This window comes from Peromyscus californicus, unplaced genomic scaffold (assembly GCF_007827085.1).
Source record: "Peromyscus californicus insignis strain IS unplaced genomic scaffold, ASM782708v3 Scaffold_20__1_contigs__length_68692818, whole genome shotgun sequence".
NCBI classification, from domain to species: domain Eukaryota; kingdom Metazoa; phylum Chordata; class Mammalia; order Rodentia; family Cricetidae; genus Peromyscus; species Peromyscus californicus.
In genome coordinates this window covers 38,953,930-38,970,294 of record NW_026294503.1, presented here as the reverse complement: position 1 = coordinate 38,970,294, position 16,365 = coordinate 38,953,930, and the positions used below count along the sequence as shown (strand labels likewise).

General features: G+C 54.1%; 1 protein-coding gene across 2 annotated transcripts in view; it reads right to left on the bottom strand.

Moving 5' to 3' along the window:
• Nucleotides 1-2,547: 2,547 nt before the first annotated feature.
• Dennd3 (DENN domain containing 3) overlaps nucleotides 2,548-16,365 on the bottom strand; it is a 54,471-nt gene continuing 40,653 nt past the window's right edge. Inside the window, exons 15-23 of one of the 2 annotated variants that reach the window (XM_052747990.1) lie at nucleotides 15,457-15,627; nucleotides 14,319-14,448; nucleotides 11,081-11,188; nucleotides 10,135-10,274; nucleotides 9,422-9,579; nucleotides 7,162-7,295; nucleotides 5,743-5,858; nucleotides 5,523-5,660; nucleotides 2,548-4,062 (exon numbers count right to left, since the gene is read on the bottom strand). In XM_052747990.1, coding sequence (XP_052603950.1) covers nucleotides 3,862-4,062; nucleotides 5,523-5,660; nucleotides 5,743-5,858; nucleotides 7,162-7,295; nucleotides 9,422-9,579; nucleotides 10,135-10,274; nucleotides 11,081-11,188; nucleotides 14,319-14,448; nucleotides 15,457-15,627 — 1,296 coding nt within the window. In that variant the 3' untranslated portion in view covers nucleotides 2,548-3,861. Of the gene's footprint in view, nucleotides 4,063-5,522; nucleotides 5,661-5,742; nucleotides 5,859-6,138; nucleotides 6,274-7,161; nucleotides 7,296-9,421; nucleotides 9,580-10,134; nucleotides 10,275-11,080; nucleotides 11,189-14,318; nucleotides 14,449-15,456; nucleotides 15,628-16,365 lie in introns of those variants that run through there. The other variant, XR_008220534.1, reaches the window with a different exon arrangement.

Genomic DNA, 16,365 nt, shown 5'->3' with positions numbered 1-16,365 from the left:
CCCGGCTGGGTCATTCTTATGCAGTCAGGGAGTCTCTCCCTCTTAATCAGAGAATGTAGTCCATGTACACTCAGTATGATTCAAGGGGCCACATCCCATGGGTTGGGGCCCCAGCTGAGCACCAGCATTCACCCGTCTCCGCTCCCGCCTGTGGTTATAATGTGACCATTTCGCTCCCTCTCCTGCCACCATACCTTCCCCACTAGGATGGACTGTCCCCTCAAACTGCATACTAAAATGAACCCGTCCTTAAGTTGTCTGGGGCAGGCATTTGTCACAGCAACAAGAAACATAACTAATATCACCACTGAGCTGCACCCCCAGCCCCTCTCCACTGAGTTGTCAGGTTGGCTTTGAACCCAAGCTACCCTTGAACTTGTGATCCGCCAGCCTCAGCTTCTAGTGTTAGTGTTACAAGCAAGCACCACTGTGCCTGGTATATATATATTTCCCCCAAGTTTCTCTGTATATCTCTGGCTCCCTGGTTGTCTTGGAACTGGCTCTGTAGACCAGGCTGGCCCCAGACCCACAAAGATCCGTCTGCCTCTGCCTCCCAAGTGCTGGAATTAAAGGCGTGCGCCACCACTGCCCGGCCTGGTAGGTCATTTTGTAAGCATTTTGTTTTGTAGCTATCCACATGGAGATGTCAGTAATGCTCAGTTGACTACACCACGGTCCTGCTCACCGCCTTTGAGCTGGCCAGCAACCGCCCAGCCTCTGGTTGACCACCATCAAACCCTGCAGAGCCATAACAGGCATACTCCTTTTGAGATGTGGTTTCTGTATGTAACATGCCTCAAAACACCTGCCTCTGCCTCCCGAGGGCTGGGATTAAAGGCGTGTGCCACCACCGCCCAGCCAGAACACATCTTCCCTTTAAGGAAAGATCTAGGGCCAGGGAGACATGCTCTTCACCATCAAGATGAGTTCACCCTTCCCTTACTGTAGTGCACTGGCTGTCACATGTCTTAGCCCAAGCTAGCCTCCAGCCTTCAGCACCTTGTTAAAAGCTAGAAACCAGCTCCTGTAGAGCAAGGCTAGCCCTTGAGGGCCTCTCTGGGAAAACTGCCTGACTTCTTGGAAATGGAGAGCATTCACACCATGGATGTCACCTTCCCTGTGCTCAGCACTGCAGCCAGAACACCCTGATTCTTGGGGATGAGGGGGACACTTGGCTGCGCTTCTGGTCTCTCAAGTGTTATGACCAGACACAAGAGTGTGCCTACAGCTTACAAGCACCAGCCAGAGCATGCCCAGTAAGCGGCAGCCATGTGAGTGTCCATGGCCACTGTAACAAGTGGTCACAGCCGGAGGGCGGAGGCAACAGAAGCCGCTTGCCCACAGCTCTGTGTAAGTGTGGAATTAAGGTGCGGCACGGCTGCAGTCCCTCTACAGCTCTGGTGAAGACACCTTCCTGCCTCTCCCCACTTCTGGTGGCTCCAAGCTTCTCCTCGCCTGCAGCTGACCTTCCTGTCTTCGCCCCATCTTCATATGACTCCTGTGCAGGTGTCTCTGCCTCAGGACATCGCCAAGGACCACACCTCAAGACCTCCAACAGCACAGCTACAAAGACTTTCCATTTAAGGTCATGTGCATGGATCCAGGGGGTTAGGGCATGGACAGAACTATTTGAAGGCCACCATTCAATCCTCTAAGGTAGCTTGCACAAACTTTACTTGCTTTTTCTTCATGTTCTCAAGAAAGCCCAGGGGGACATACCTGCTGAGCAGTTCCTGGGTGCCCAGCCATGTCCTGCATCTTCAACATGACCAGCCCTACACAAAGGAGCCAGTACTGCTACACAAGGTTCCGGTCTCTTGGCCAGGTCCCTAGCAAGCCCGAGTCAGCCTGGTTCATCAGCCATGCCCATGATCCAGGCTGCCCCTCTTAACAACACACAAACCCAGGGCTTCCTCAGCCTGACGCGTGCCTGGGGCGTAACACAGCATCGAGGAGCCGCATGGCCAGAAGACCCAGTTGTGTCCAAGGTACAGAAGAAACCAAAGGCACCAAAGTGCACTTTTTCATCTCAGCAATCCTTCACAAGGCTCTGACACAAATACAGAGCCGTGTGCTCACTCCAGCCCCCACCACTGTTCACTGCTTCTCCTTCTGATATAAATGGCTCTGGCTCTTGGTCCCAGTGGGTTGTCCCGCGTGAGGCCTTAGAAATTATCACCGCAAATGAGAGAGATGAATTCTGAGTTGGAACAACTTGACTGGTGCTTAGAATGGACAGAGAAACTGAAGTCCCCCATGTCTGCTAGGTATGGTTGGTATGCCTGTCAGCCCAGCACTGGGGTGACAGGCTGGAGCTAGAGGTTGAGGCCGTCCTGAGCTACACAGTTAGACCCTGTCTCAAAAGTGAAAATGATCACCTTCAAGGCATCTCCCAAGCTGAGAGGGTGTAGCTCGGTGCTAGAACCCTTGTTTGGTAGGAAGAGACCCCGGTTCTATCTCAAACACTGCAAAGAAAAAAGAAAAACAGACTTCCAGTCTCAAGACCTCTCTGCCAGTTCACAGCTGCCAAATAAAGCAAGCAGCAAGTATTAACAAAAAGGATTTATTATATTAATCCACACGGTGTAAATACCTGGTCCCACATGGACTGGCATTAAATAACTTAGAATCCATTGATGATCGACTTTTACAGCAGGCTTATCGTATTTACAAAGACAGGTTGAGCCTGTGCCCTTGACGCTGGCCACATTGTCTCTCTGGACATGTGAAACACCCCTCAGGGAGCACAGACTCTAGGGAGGGGTGTGGCTCTGAGGGCTCCTCTGCACTGTGTCCACGGGAGCCACACCTCAAGGGAACCAATAGTCAGGGGCACAGAACCTGCAAGCCTGGACCCACATCTTCGCTGGCATCTGCTCAAGTACCTCTGGACCCTGACCTGGTCTCAGAGACCGACATAGACCATTGGCAACCCCTTAGTGACTGCCTCTATCAGGGTACACATGGAGTCCTGAAAACCTGAGGCAGGGGATCTAGGGGGCTCCATGCAGAGCTCACAGGAGGATACATAGGGAACAGGCCTTATCCTGTCTGTGCCCAGCATCTGCACTGAAACCCACTGCACAGAACACTTCCAGACTGAAATAGGAGCAGTGTGGTGCAGAGGCCTCTGAGCAGACAGCTACCTACAGTTCAGTAGAGAAGCTCCTGTGTGTGCACATGCAGGAGACACACGAAGTGCAGGTGCATTGTGAGCCAGTGAGGCAGTTACGCATGCGTGTGCTTCTGGGACAAGCTGCCTGCCTGCAGTCATTTGTTTCTTCACCATTAAAACTCTAATGCAAAGACAGAGCCGCTCAGCTGCCCAGTTTCTACCCAGAGAAACCTGAGCAGTACTGTCCCCTCCCTGGGGCGGGCCTCGGTCACGTGCTCCGAAGGAAGATAGCCTGGCCAGTGCAAGCCGGTTCTGTCCATGTTTACCCTCAAATACTCAGAAGCCTCTCTGGAAGCCGGAAGTCAAGGGAAACGTGCAAGGCTCTATGGCTGACTGCCACATACCAGCCGTTACCATACGGCTGAAGCCCAAGGGTTTGCAGAGTAAACAAATGAGGAGTGAATGAGGAGGAGAGGCCAGGCAATGAGGACTACAGGTCACATGCGATGCAGCTAAACTGGCAGCTGTGGTGCTGGCTCCCAGGTGTAGATTCTGGAAGTTTCTAGGTAATAATGAGGTAACTTCATGGTGGAGGTTATCAGCAGTAAGATGTAGCTGCTCACCTAAGGGAGCAGTCGGAGGTGAAGGCCCTTGGGAGCAGACGACAGGCCCCCACTGGCCGCCGACACCGCTGTGGTGGGGGGCGTCCTCTCACAAGGCAGCATGCGTGGTCCAGCACACAGCTTTCACTCGACTTTCCAGATGGCGATCTTGCCTTCCTCGCGGCCTGCTCCACTCAGCACATAGCGGTCCTCGGCAGAGCACAGGGTCTTCACGGTGTCAGAGTGGGCCACCAGCTCCTTTTCCACTGCCATCTTCTCCACGTCCATCACGAAGATTTTCCCTCTGGGTTTCCCCTGCGACAGCCCCCTGCCACCCACCCAGATCTGTAGGGGAGAAACAGGGACACTCCTTGAAGCGGAACGATCGGTGACAAACGCACCCCCCAAACTCATGTCCTTCCTGCTGGCCAAGAGGCTGGGCTGCCTGGTGGGCCTAGGACAGACCTTCAGGTCACGGAGGTCTAGTCTCAGGCTTGAAAGGCCAGGGGACAGTGTGGTCATAGCTAACACTGTCTCTTGAACTTGAGATCTGCTGAGATCAACCTCAATTCTGAGTGTGAGAGGGCTGCCAGAGCCTGAGTGCTGAGTGTGCTGAATGTCTCACACCATCGAGGTCACACACTGGAGAACATTGACTCACCAGTGAAGCGTCCATAAAACGGAGCCACACCACTGTGGAACTTCCTCGTCACATGTTAGGCAGGGCTGGGACCTGTCACCTCTTTTTTTCATTCCAATTTCTCCCTTTGTGGACAGGACTGTCTACTCTTGGCAATAATACTCTTACTGTATTTCAGAGGCGGGGGGGGGGGGGGGGGGGGAGTGTCCCAGGACGGACCAAGTACACAGCCTTAATACAGTTGGAATGAGTGTTCTCCAAGACCCTAGCTTGGCTCTCCTGGGGCATGCTAAACCGTGTAGGAGGTGGGGCTTTGTGGGAGGTTTGAGGTCAGTGAAGGTGCCCTAGAGGGGACTGGAGGATTCCAGTTCCTTCCTGCTGTTTGCTTCCTGGCCAGAGCCTGAGCAGTTTTCTCCCACAAACACTCACCCACAGTGTTCCTCACCATAAGCCCCAAAGTCGTGGGTCCAATGGCCATAAACTAGAAACTCCAGGACAGCCACAGAAACCTTGTCAAGCTCTTGGCTGCAGGCCTTTGCTGTAGTGGTACAAGACTGACGAGGACCTGAGTCCCTCAGCTCTCCTCAGGTAGGGCATGGACCCTTTTGAGTCAGTGACAGAGTGGCCTGGAACTCTAGGGGTCTGGGGATGGTGTGGCTGTACTTTGTATGTGGGGAAGCTATAAACGGTTGAGTAGTGTCTCCCAGAAACTCACATCCTTTCAGAATGGGAAGTGGCTTGGAAATAGAGTCCTAGGTGACATGTGGCCAGGCTTCAGTGGACTGGGCCCTTAGGAGACACAAAGGTGCCACATGAGGACTAAGCCAGATGAGAGAGGCATATCCACGACCAGGATGGTCAAGCATGCCTCAGCCCCTGAAGCTGTGTGGAAGGCAGGTCTCCACTGAGAAGGAGCCACCCTGCCAACACCTGGGATTGGCACTGACTGGGCCCCCTGTCAGCTCTGGTGGGAAGTAAGGCTGTCATTCTCCAACTGAGCACTAGGAAGCCTGAGGCCCATGATAGTCTGCATCCCAGCCAGCCTCATATTCTACTCCTTCCCATTAAGAAGGGATGGAACCTTGGAAGAGGAGGCAGAGCCGCAGGGACAAGGCCAGAGGAACCCGAGGGGATGTTCCCAGGTGACTAGACACCTCCGTCTCACCTGCCTCTTCACACGGATCATGCAGCTAACCTCAGTGCAATCTCGCAAGTGTGTCTTCTGAGGAGGCTGGTCCAGGTCCTTCAGGTTCCAGATATACAGCTCACTGCATTCGGCAGAGGCCGCCCACAGCTGCTCCTTCTGGGATAGAAAGCACCGTGAGACAATGGCACTGTGACCACGACAGCCCAAGCCTGGACTTTAGCACACAGGCCTGGAGTACCTCAGGCAGAAGCTGGAAGGCCAGCAAGGGGGTAGGTGCCTTGTTCGAGTTGTTGATGCTCAGCTGCCGACGATGAAAGCCCTGCGTTGTCACCACCATGACGCTGTGGCCCGTACCTGTGGGAGGAAGAACCGAGAGATGGGCAGAGCACATAGGAGATGCAGGGAGACGCCCTGCTCCCTAAGACTCCCTAGAAAGGTCCTGGCTGCCCAGCCGGGGTCTCTCCCTGGGACCGCCGTGAAGCTCGTCTCCCAGTTCCCATGAGATGCTCCTAACACAGACAGGGTACTTCCCATTCCCCGGCTGTCACTTCCCGGTGATCAGGAGCCCAAGCCCAGTCCTGGGAGATGCTCTTAAGCATAGCAAGCAAGGAGGAACCTGGGTGGTAGGACTCACCAGGAATGATAACACATCCTGGCAAAGTAAGTTTTCTTAATTTCTTTGAAGGCCTGCTGCTGGCTGCCCAGTGAGGTGAGGCCGCGCAGTACCACCCTTAAGAGCACCCACGCGAAAGGGAAGCAGAAAGGGAGGCTGGAAAGAGAGCGGAGAAGATGGAGCTGAATTAAAATACTCAGTAAGGACAGCAGCAGGCAGGCAAGGGGGGGGGGGGGCAAGCGAGCAGGCCAACAGTCCGGGTGTGGTGACGCCCTGTGATCCAGCACTGGAGGTAGAGGCAGGGAGATGACAACCTGAAGAGGAGCCACAGCCACCTAGTGCCTATGAGCCCAGTGTGGTCACCGTGGGACCCTGGGAAAACAGACGAGACGGAAACGGAGGAGGAAGAGAGGGAGACAGAAGAAGGAAGAGCATGCAGAAATGGCGCGCTTAGGCCCAAGCCCATTGCTGGCAGCATTCAAGAGCCCTCACATCTGCTTGCAGGGAGGCCTCACACCACAGGCAACTCCGGTACCCCAGGATGTGCCGAAACACCCTGGAACGCGCGCGCGCGAGCCCCCAGCCTCGAACCTCCCCCTCTCTCATCACCTCTTGGCAGACTGTCCGACTTGGCTCTAGACACTGGGGTTCCCGGGATGGACCAGGAGCGGCACACGCGACAGTAGCTCAGCCTGGACAGGCTTACCCCTCAGAGGCAGGTGTGGCACACGCTCAAAAGAGGTTGCAGAGGGCAACCCAGGGTCACCGGGCCAGGCTTACCCCCATCCCCCAAGCAGGTTACCAAAAGGGAGCCGGGGAGTGACGGGCACATAGCGGGATGGTAGCCATCCACCAGCCTGTCAGGGAGGGATGGAGAGGAAGCCTGGAGAGTGGCAAGCCAAGCCACTAGGGCAGCGCGGTTGCTGGGAGAGGAGGGACCGTTTCAATCAAAGCTGGAAACGCACACAGGAAGGAAGGGAAAGGAACTTGACCCAGAGCAGGATAAGGGCGCCATGCTCACCGGCTGATGCCCTGAAAACTTACAACAGTACAGGCGGCCGCTGTGCAGGCTGATGGACGTGAGGTTCCCACCCGGCAGCTGGAACCGGCCGGTCACTCGCAATGTGCTGACATTCCACGCCAGGACCGTCCCATCCAGGCTACAGGAGTAGACCTCACTGAGGGATCAAAAATACATGTAGGCGCCTAAGAGGCCACGTGGCGCCGGGCCTCCAGACCTTGGGGGTAACAAAGCCACCGTCCATGATGGAGATGATGATAAGTAAATGTGACATACCAGGACAAGGATAGGGTCTTGGATGCCGGTTCCCCATTCTAGCCCCTGTGAGCTCCATGGGGTGTCAGAGCGCAGAACCCCCAGGGTCACCGTTCACGGCACCAAGTCCTAAGCAGGGCTGTCCGGCTCAGAGGGCCCGGGAGGGCAGGCTCACCAGCACCCAGGGGAGGTCATCCACAGTAGCAGGTTGGGGTGGGCAGTGGCCAGTGCTACCTATGACTCCTGCACCTTCCCAGCTCCTGCCATTCTCAGGTAAGCACTAAATGTCCAACTTGACCTGGGCCTGGGGGAAGAGGCCCCTCTGGCACCATTTTAGGGAACAGGGACAGGGGGTGGCATGGAAGAGGCTAGGCAGACATTGCCAGAGCTGGGGCTCCCCACACAGCTGGGAGACCCTGCCTTGCTCTTGAGCCTTCCTTGGGGGTTACTCTGTCAGGCCTGACCTCGCTGCAAGGCACAGTAGATAAAACAGCTCACTTGGAAGTTGGCATTCTTTTTTTTTTTCTTTTTTTTTTTTTGGTTTTTCGAGACAGGGTTTCTCTGTGTAGCTTTGCGCCTTTCCTGGAACTCACTTGGTAGCCCAGGCTGGCCTCGAACTCACAAAGATCCGCCTGCCTCTGCCTCCCGAGTGCTGGGATTAAAGGCGTGCGCCACCACCGCCCGGCTGGAAGTTGGCATTCTTAAAGTAAGTAAAGACAGCGTGACACAGGCTGGTATCATGGGTTGCACTGTGTCCCTGAGAAATGACACAGTGGGATCCTTGAACCCAGCACCTCAATTGGAAATAGGATCTCCGCAGATGTAGCCAAGTTGACATACCATCATTACAGTAGGCCCTGGCCTGATAGTATTGATGTCTTTACAAGTGGGAAACTTGAGCCCGGAGATGGCCACACACTGTGGGAGGCTGTGGTCAGATGAGGTTGGAATAATGAATCTACAAGCCAGGAGACCCCAAGGCAACCAGTATATCTGGGGAGCCAGATGGAGCTTCCCACCCCACTGCCGTGACTTTCCATCAAGGTGGTTTTGGGGAGACCGATACACGGGGGAGGCTGTCCCTCAGGATGTGACACGGACAAGTGAGGCAAGAAGCAGGTGGCCTTGGGTGACCTCCATGGCTTTTCCAAACCTGCCTCTGGATGCTGGCTCCACTGCGGGGTGAGTAGATGGGGGAAGCCTCGGGCTGAGGGCCATACCCCAGCTCCCATGTGTCCTGGGCAGCACCCTATACCCTCCCTGTACCCTCACACTGGCCAGGATAATTTGAGAGTTTTATGGGTCAAATCTCTCCCATGATGGCTTGGCCTTAGAATGGGGGGGGGGGGGTCATAGAGGCAGGAGCACAGGGGTGAAATGAGGTTCACATGTGACAGGAGAACTCTTACCTATCTACCCTCCAGTGAAGCCCAGAGCTGCCTGCCACGCATGCCTTTGACAGGGAGGGTAGGGCCCCCTAAAGCAAGCTGGATGGGTTTGAAAATGAAGGCAACTGGGTCTCCAAACCCACCCCAGGACACTCACAACACTAGCTTAGAGATTCAGCAGGGGAAAGTGCCCCCCTCAGCCTGCAGACAGCTGGCCTTCTGGTGACCTTCAGGGGCTTGGGGGAGGGATGTCCCACAATGTCATTTTAGAGATAGCCAACACCAAGAACTTAGGTGCTCTCTCATACAAGGCCAGATTTCTGATGTCCGGAAAAATGAGAAAGCCGGCCATAACCAGCACTGGCTGGAGGGTGCACACTTTCCAGTTTCTGCCAAAAGCATGGGCTGGTCTAAGTAATCTTGGCTGTAAGGCCGAGAGCCAATGGTCCCCATGCTGCTTCTGTCTCTTAAGAGGCTCCTTTCTCTTTACCCACAAGCAGAACCAGACCACACATGTCTTGTGTCTACTCCCCTTCCAGACACTTCTTGCCTGGCCAGGCCCAGGAGGCCCAGGCCCCCTTACCTCCCGCACCCCTGGGGGCCAAGCGTCTCCCTTCCCTACCCCATCAGGCCCTGGTACCTGGGCTTCTTTCCATTCTGCACCACCAAGCCAGTGACGGCAGCACGGTGATCCGTGAGCTGTTTGTTGCACGACATGCTGTGGACATTGATGATGTAGATGACGGAGTCCTCGGAGCCCACCCACACCTGGCTGTGCTCTGCCATCACCATGCAGTTCTAAAGGGGGCCACGACGGGAGGGTGCGTGAGACGTGCAGACCAGGTTCACCGTCTGCACAGCTACTACCAGCCCCCAATCAGCAAATACAAGCACTGATCCCCGCAGGGTCTTGTAAGGCCCAATCAGAACCTCGTTTAAGTCATGTGGGTTCCCATTTAAAGATGCCTTATTGAGTACACAGAAGTATAAACCATGGCGGAAAATACAGTCGGGGAAAGGATGGTGGTCCACAGTGGGAGCTGTAAGTGGCAGTGTGATTGCCCTGCCTCAGCAGGAACACACACACACTGGCCCTGACACTCCCACCGTCTGGATCACAACGGAGGCACCGTGAGCATTGATTTGGGGGTCAAGACACGTGTCAGCAGGTGGCTGGATTTGCCATAATGAAGATGGATGGTAGGAACGGCCAATCAAGCCGTCGGGGCCTCTGCAGAACGGCATGTTCTTAGGGGCTCTGGTGCCTCAAAGTCAATACTCGGTGATGCTAGGGCACGGACTGTCCGTTGAATCTCTTTGAACAGCATGCTGGGTTCAAAGCGCTGCACTCACCACTTTGGAGGCGCCCAGTTTAAAGCGGTGCTGGTGGATGGTCCAAGAGGAGGCATCGAACACGACCACTTTGCCTTCATTCAGGGCGCACCACAGCTTGGGGTGTGCATCTTCAACTTTCTCTGCAGGGTCCAGGCGCCCTGAAGAGGAAAGTAGCCCCAAGGCTTTTAAGTCTGTCAGATCAGTGACGGCGGGAGGGGCCTGCCTCCGACCACTCAGTTCTCTACCCTCCAGAACACCAGGGCAGTGCGAAGTGCTGGGAGAGTGGAGATGTCAGAATGCCACCCTCCCTGGAGAGTCTAGGCTCTCGTGAGCTAGAAGGGGCAGACAGAACTGTGTGGATCCACCAGGATCCACAGGTAAGCAGCAGTATGAGGACAGCTGGTGAGCACTCAGCATCAGAGGAAGAGGGTCAACCGGAGAAACCCAACTATGGCGTACCTACCAACTTCCATGGAGCGGGGTCACTTCGCTTCAGGTTGTCACCCACATTTAGTGGGTGGTATCAATTTATTTATTTAGGTTCATCTAGAATCCAGTCCACTTGGAACCGGTGTGGTGACTGACTGAAGTGGGTAGGGTTCCAGCTTCCCATATGGAACTAGGCTGTCCCACTACCCCATGGCTATACAACCATTAGCCAAGAGCAACCCCTTCAACCAAAGGCAAGAGCTGACACATAATACCGGAAATGTCACATACTACAGAGGGCAGGGAATGAGTATTCTGGGTCCCCAACAAAGTTATTGCCTAAGTATAGGGTGGTACAAGGCCAAGTGGGCAGAGTGGTCCTGACAGCTTTGCCCTTGTGGCTCAGGACTCTATCCTACAGACAGAAAGCACCCTCCCTGTTTATAGCCTGGGGCTTTCCCTTCACTGCCGCCAGGTGGACCTCCAACCCAAATCTAAGTTCATCACAACCAAAAGCAGTGAGAGGTCACCTTACCCGGAGTATACAGCAGGAAATCAACAGCTTGAGGAGCGGTCTCTCCGGCCGAAGGGTTAATCTTGTGTTTTAGAGTCTCTGAGGTTGTCTTTGGGACTGCCATGGGCACTGAAACACAAGCACATGAGTGAGGTTACCAGAGTCAAGGACGGTAGGACAACAGCGGCATCCGACTCACAAAGCTCTCCTGTTAGGAATTTGTTGTTTCAAACAAACAAACAAAAAAAAAACCCCACATGCGGCCTGAAGGGGGCGCTTTTGGAAACGAGCGTTAGAGGCAGTACCACCCAAGATGCCCTCTGGCTTCATCCCTGATGGGGAGCAGGGCTAAGAAGGCAGCTGTCATATACGTTTTCCTGGTTGAACAGTACACCACTGTGTCTAGGTCACATTTTCTTTGAATATATATATATATTTTTTAACATTTTGTGTGTGATGCGCACACCACAGAACACACGTGGAGGTCAGTGGACAATGAATGCGCGTCAGTTCTATCCTTCAACCATGTGGATCCCAGGGGTAGAGCGCAGATCATCAGACTTGGCAACGCGTGCCTTTGCACAGTGAGCCATCTTCCCAGCCCTAGGTCACAGTTCTTTACCCATTCATCTGTCTAGTTCCGTGACTAAGACTCTGCAAATGGTACCAGGATAAACGCCGGGTGACCCTTGCCTCTCTTTCTGCACAGTCCAACTCTTGATTCTAGGCAGTGCTGAAACCACCTTCCCTGGGGGTTTCTGGGACCACCTGCCAGGTTGAGGGACCCTTCCACTAACCCCCTGGGCTACCTCCTAGCCTCCCACCCCCATGGATCACCTGCCCTGCAGAGGAGACTATACCTTAGGGACTTGCTGGTGGCTCCCCCCGCCCTTTTTTCATTAAACTTCACATCTGGTGCGATTGCTATTGTCCTCATTTCTCAAAAGAAACTGTAACAACAGAGTTCCGAGCTCCAACCACGCAGGAAGCAATGATGGGACCCTCTGCCGCTGCCTCTCCACCCGCTCCCTAGGTGCTCCTTTCATTTTGTGTATTTTCAGACCTTCCCTCACAAGCGCTTCTAAGTCAAGCGTGGGATCTCCCGTCTCGAGTCTTCACTTGGTTCAGCCCTGCACTAGAAGGTACTTCTGGATTTCTTAAAATCAGGGTTAGGAGCTCAGCGTGACCTGAGCTCAGATGGCGCCTCCTGCGCCACAGGGAACAAGGTGACCAGGATAGAGCCTGTGCTGAGTGTTACCGTGGCGACTCTGTAAACTGTTTACGGAGGAGCTAGAAAGCCCTTCCATAAGCTGCTGGCAATGAGAAGGGCCTTTGTTTAAAGTTATGTAAACAGCTCAAGTGCAGTGTTTATTTGATTTTACTCCCATCTCGGGAAAAGAGCAGTTCTGTGGAGACCCAGGACGGTCAGCTAGAGCTGCCGGAGGGCTCGGTGGGTCTCCAGGCAACGTGGGGGCCCCTGAGCCTCCTGGCTGCTGTCCCAGCTCAGGCAGGAGCGGGTTCTATGACCAGAAGGCATCAGGGCCACACAGTCAGTGACAGATGTTACAAAGGGCAAGATGAAGATGGGCCGAGGTGAGTGAGCACACAGCCTGGCGAGTTTTCTAATTCTTGGACAGCTATTTTTAAAACCTGACGACACACCCAGGAGAGATTCCACGAACCTGCACAGGCATTCACAACCGCCTTTGTCAGTCAGGAGGCAGATCCAACTTAAACGTCCACTACAGAAGAAGGCTATAGAAAATGGACTACTGCCAAGGACACAGTGTTGTAGCCACTAAAGAAACGGAGGACTGGGAGATGGCTCAGTGGGTTATGTGCTTGCTGAATAAGAAAGAGGACCCGTGGAAAGCTGGGTGCAAGGATGTACCTCTGCAACCCCAGTATTCCTGTGGACAGACAGAGGGCAAAGACAGGAGACACACACCCCCACAGAAGCTTGGGGGACAGCTGGCCTAACGTACACAGCAGTAAACAAAAATGAGACGGCCCCCCCACCTGAAGCAAGGTGGAAGGTGAGGACCAACACCTGAGGCTGTCCTCCCACCTCCATACACATGCCATAGTTAGCATGCACACACACACACACACACACACACACACACACACACACACACACACACACACTTACTCACAAATAGATATGCACACCACACACATCATACGAAGTAACGTTTCCTTAAAGAAGCGAAGTGGTAGCACCGGCCGGCTCGTGAAGGAACTGAGGAAACACGGTACTGAGTGTAAGGATGGAGTCAGGAGGGCTCCCGGGGATGGGAAGCACCCGGGACAGACGAGATCACAGAGATCGTGAGCCAATGGCCACCAGGAGCACAGGGGCGACGCTAAGCAGGTGTGGGAATTCCTCTTGCAGAGTGCGCGTGTCTCAGAGCCGTCACAGGGAGGGTGGCACCCCTCTGTGAGACCTTAAACTTAGTAAGCCACATCTTAAAGGGGTCCAGCCTGACAGGGACATCTCAGTATCAACAGGACCTGAATGGCGTTTGCAGACAGTCCTGCTCCCTCAATCTGTGTTCCGAGGCGAACTTGCTGTTGTTTAAACGCCACACACTCTCTGTGGCCTCAATAGGTTCCGCCTGGGCGAGATACTGAGTTCCAGGGTGGCCTACGCTAGATCGACTCCCTGTCTCAAACAAACAATAAAAGGGCGAATACGAGAACAGTGTCGATGCCCAGAACAAATTAGGACCAGTGAGCGAGACTACTGCTCAGTGTTTAGACACTTTGCCCCCAAGCTTGACAATCTGAGTTCAATCCCGGAGACCCACGTTGTGGAAGGAAGAGAGAGCTGACCATCAAGTTGTCTTCTGACCTCCACCTCCACACACATGATGTGGCATATGTGCCCACACATCTCCATCTCCCTCTCCCTCTCCCTCTCCCTCTCCCTCTCTCTCTCTCTCTCTCTCTCACACACACACACACACACAACAAACAAACAAACAAACAAAAAACAGAGACAAAAACAAAAATATCAAAAGAACTCCAAACCAAATCACAAAACAAATGATAGCTGGGTGTGTAATCCCACCGTTCAGAAGACTGAGGCAAGGGGACCGTGAGTTTGAGTTCAGGTGGGCTACACAGGAAGACTCCCCCCCCAAAAAAACCCGAAAAAATAGCAGAGCAAGAAAGTTTGGTAAATGCCAACCAGAGGAAAAGCTTGAGGCACAGGCTTACAACAGACAGAGAGAGGCAATGGCCTCTCAGAACTCACTCTCCTTCTTCATCTTGTCAAAGTAGGCCAGCTGGGAGGCAGCGAAGATGGCATTATGTGACTGCAGGGTGCCAACCACGGCATCCATAAGCAAAACGTTGGTCAGTGCTTGCTGGACGTACTGCGGGTCCTAGGACAGAAGCGGATGTGTGTCAGCCCAGCCCAAATCCTGGACGTCTCCTGATTTGGCTTCCCTGAAGAAAACAGCACTTCTCAAAGAAGAGTGAACGCTGAGGGGTCTGGAGTTTGGGTCGCACAGTCTTTTGCTCTGAGTTACGGTAAACTGATTCTTGACCCCTGGAGCCAGCACATTTTCTTCTCTAAATGAGACAGGCAGGGACTCATGACTCCTCACCCCTGCCCCAGCCACACTAAGACAGCCACGCTGTGGCTGTACCCAGTGACAGGTGTGGGAATAGCCCCGCCATGGCCTTTCGCCATGGCCTAGCAAATGTGGCTAGGCCAGAGATCACGGAATATGGAACCTTGGAGAGGACAGAGTCCACTCCCAATCCATGACAGGGAATAACCCATCACAAGTGGTGGTTCCCCGCACCCCTGCCACCAGCCAGCCTGTTCCTTCTAAGATATTTCTCTGGCGACTGGTGAGGCGGTAAGTCTCTACATACCCTTATGACCAGTTCCTTTGTGAGTGTCCTCTGATCGTGGCCTTGGTCCATTGTTTCGGTTTGGTTATGTAATGGTTTGAGACATGGTCTTGCTCTATAGCCCAGGCTGGCTTCAAACTCCAGACCTTCCTAGCTTAGCCTTTGAGTACTAAGACAACGGGTCTGTGCTAGCACACCTGGCTCGCATAGCATATGGTTTCCTCGCCATTTAGATGGCAGGAACACGTCTCCCAACCCTATCCACCATTCACTGGGAAGACACCAGGGCGGAGGATGCACAAAGGTAAACTGAGTAAATGTGGGCTGCAGCCTGCATGTGCTCCTCCTCACACCAACCCCAAAGGCCACATGGCCTGAGGTAGGGTCACAGAGCCACAGCCGATTCTCCGTCCCTTCAGACGGTAGAACTCCCCTGCCCAGTGGTACCGGGCCTGAGCTGCAAACTCTGGGTGCCCGCTTCAGGACCCAATGCCGCCACCCGTGCCCACAGGACCACCCCCACTTCAGACCTTGTGGTCGTCCGCCAGCTTCTTCCCAGCCCACATCTCCTTCACCATCAGGTGCCAGACGTCACATTCAGACTTCAGGTTGGCTTCGAAGACTTCTTTCTTGGCCACCGTCTTGATCTTTAAGGTGGGTATCTTCAGGAAGAGAAACGCCACTGTGGTGTTTCTGACTTCCTGCCGGAGGAGGAGGAGAAGAGGAGGAAGGCTCAGAGAAGCAGCCTGGGTTGGTGGCAGGAGGGAAGCAGTGGCCGGAAGGCACGGCGGAGGGCAGGTTTTGCCATGCTGGGCACATGTGCCCCTTACAATCTTTCACTTTCCCTGGAGGACTTCTGCAGCAACCCAGCCAAGCAGGCAGGGACTGCAGCTGCAGGCCCTGTGGGCATCCCAGTGGCCACTGGGCCTGGTCCTTCTCGCTGTGACCTCTCAGGAGTTGAGAGCACATGACACCCCCAACTCACCTCTCCTAGGCCTCAAGTTTGGGACAGTGATTGTAAATATAAGGCACAAAATAATATCATCCGGGCTGGAGGGATGGCTCAGGGGTTAAAAGCACTGGCTGCTCTTCCAGGGGTCCTGAGTCCAATTCCCAGCAACCACATGGTGGCTCACAACCATCTGTAATGAGATCTGGTGCCCTCTTCTGGCCTGCAGGCATATATATAGGCAGAACACTGTATACATAATAAATAAATCTTTAGCCGGGTGGTGGTGGTGGTGGCGGCGGCGGCGGCGGCGGCGCACGCCTTTAATCCCAGCACTCGGGAGGCAGAGGCAGGCGGATCTCTGTGAGTTCGAGGCCAGCCTGTTCTACAGAGCGAGATCCAGGAAAGGCGCAAAGCTACACAGAGAAACCCTGTCTCGAAAAACCAAAAATAAATAAATAAATAAATAAATAAATCTTTAAATAATAAT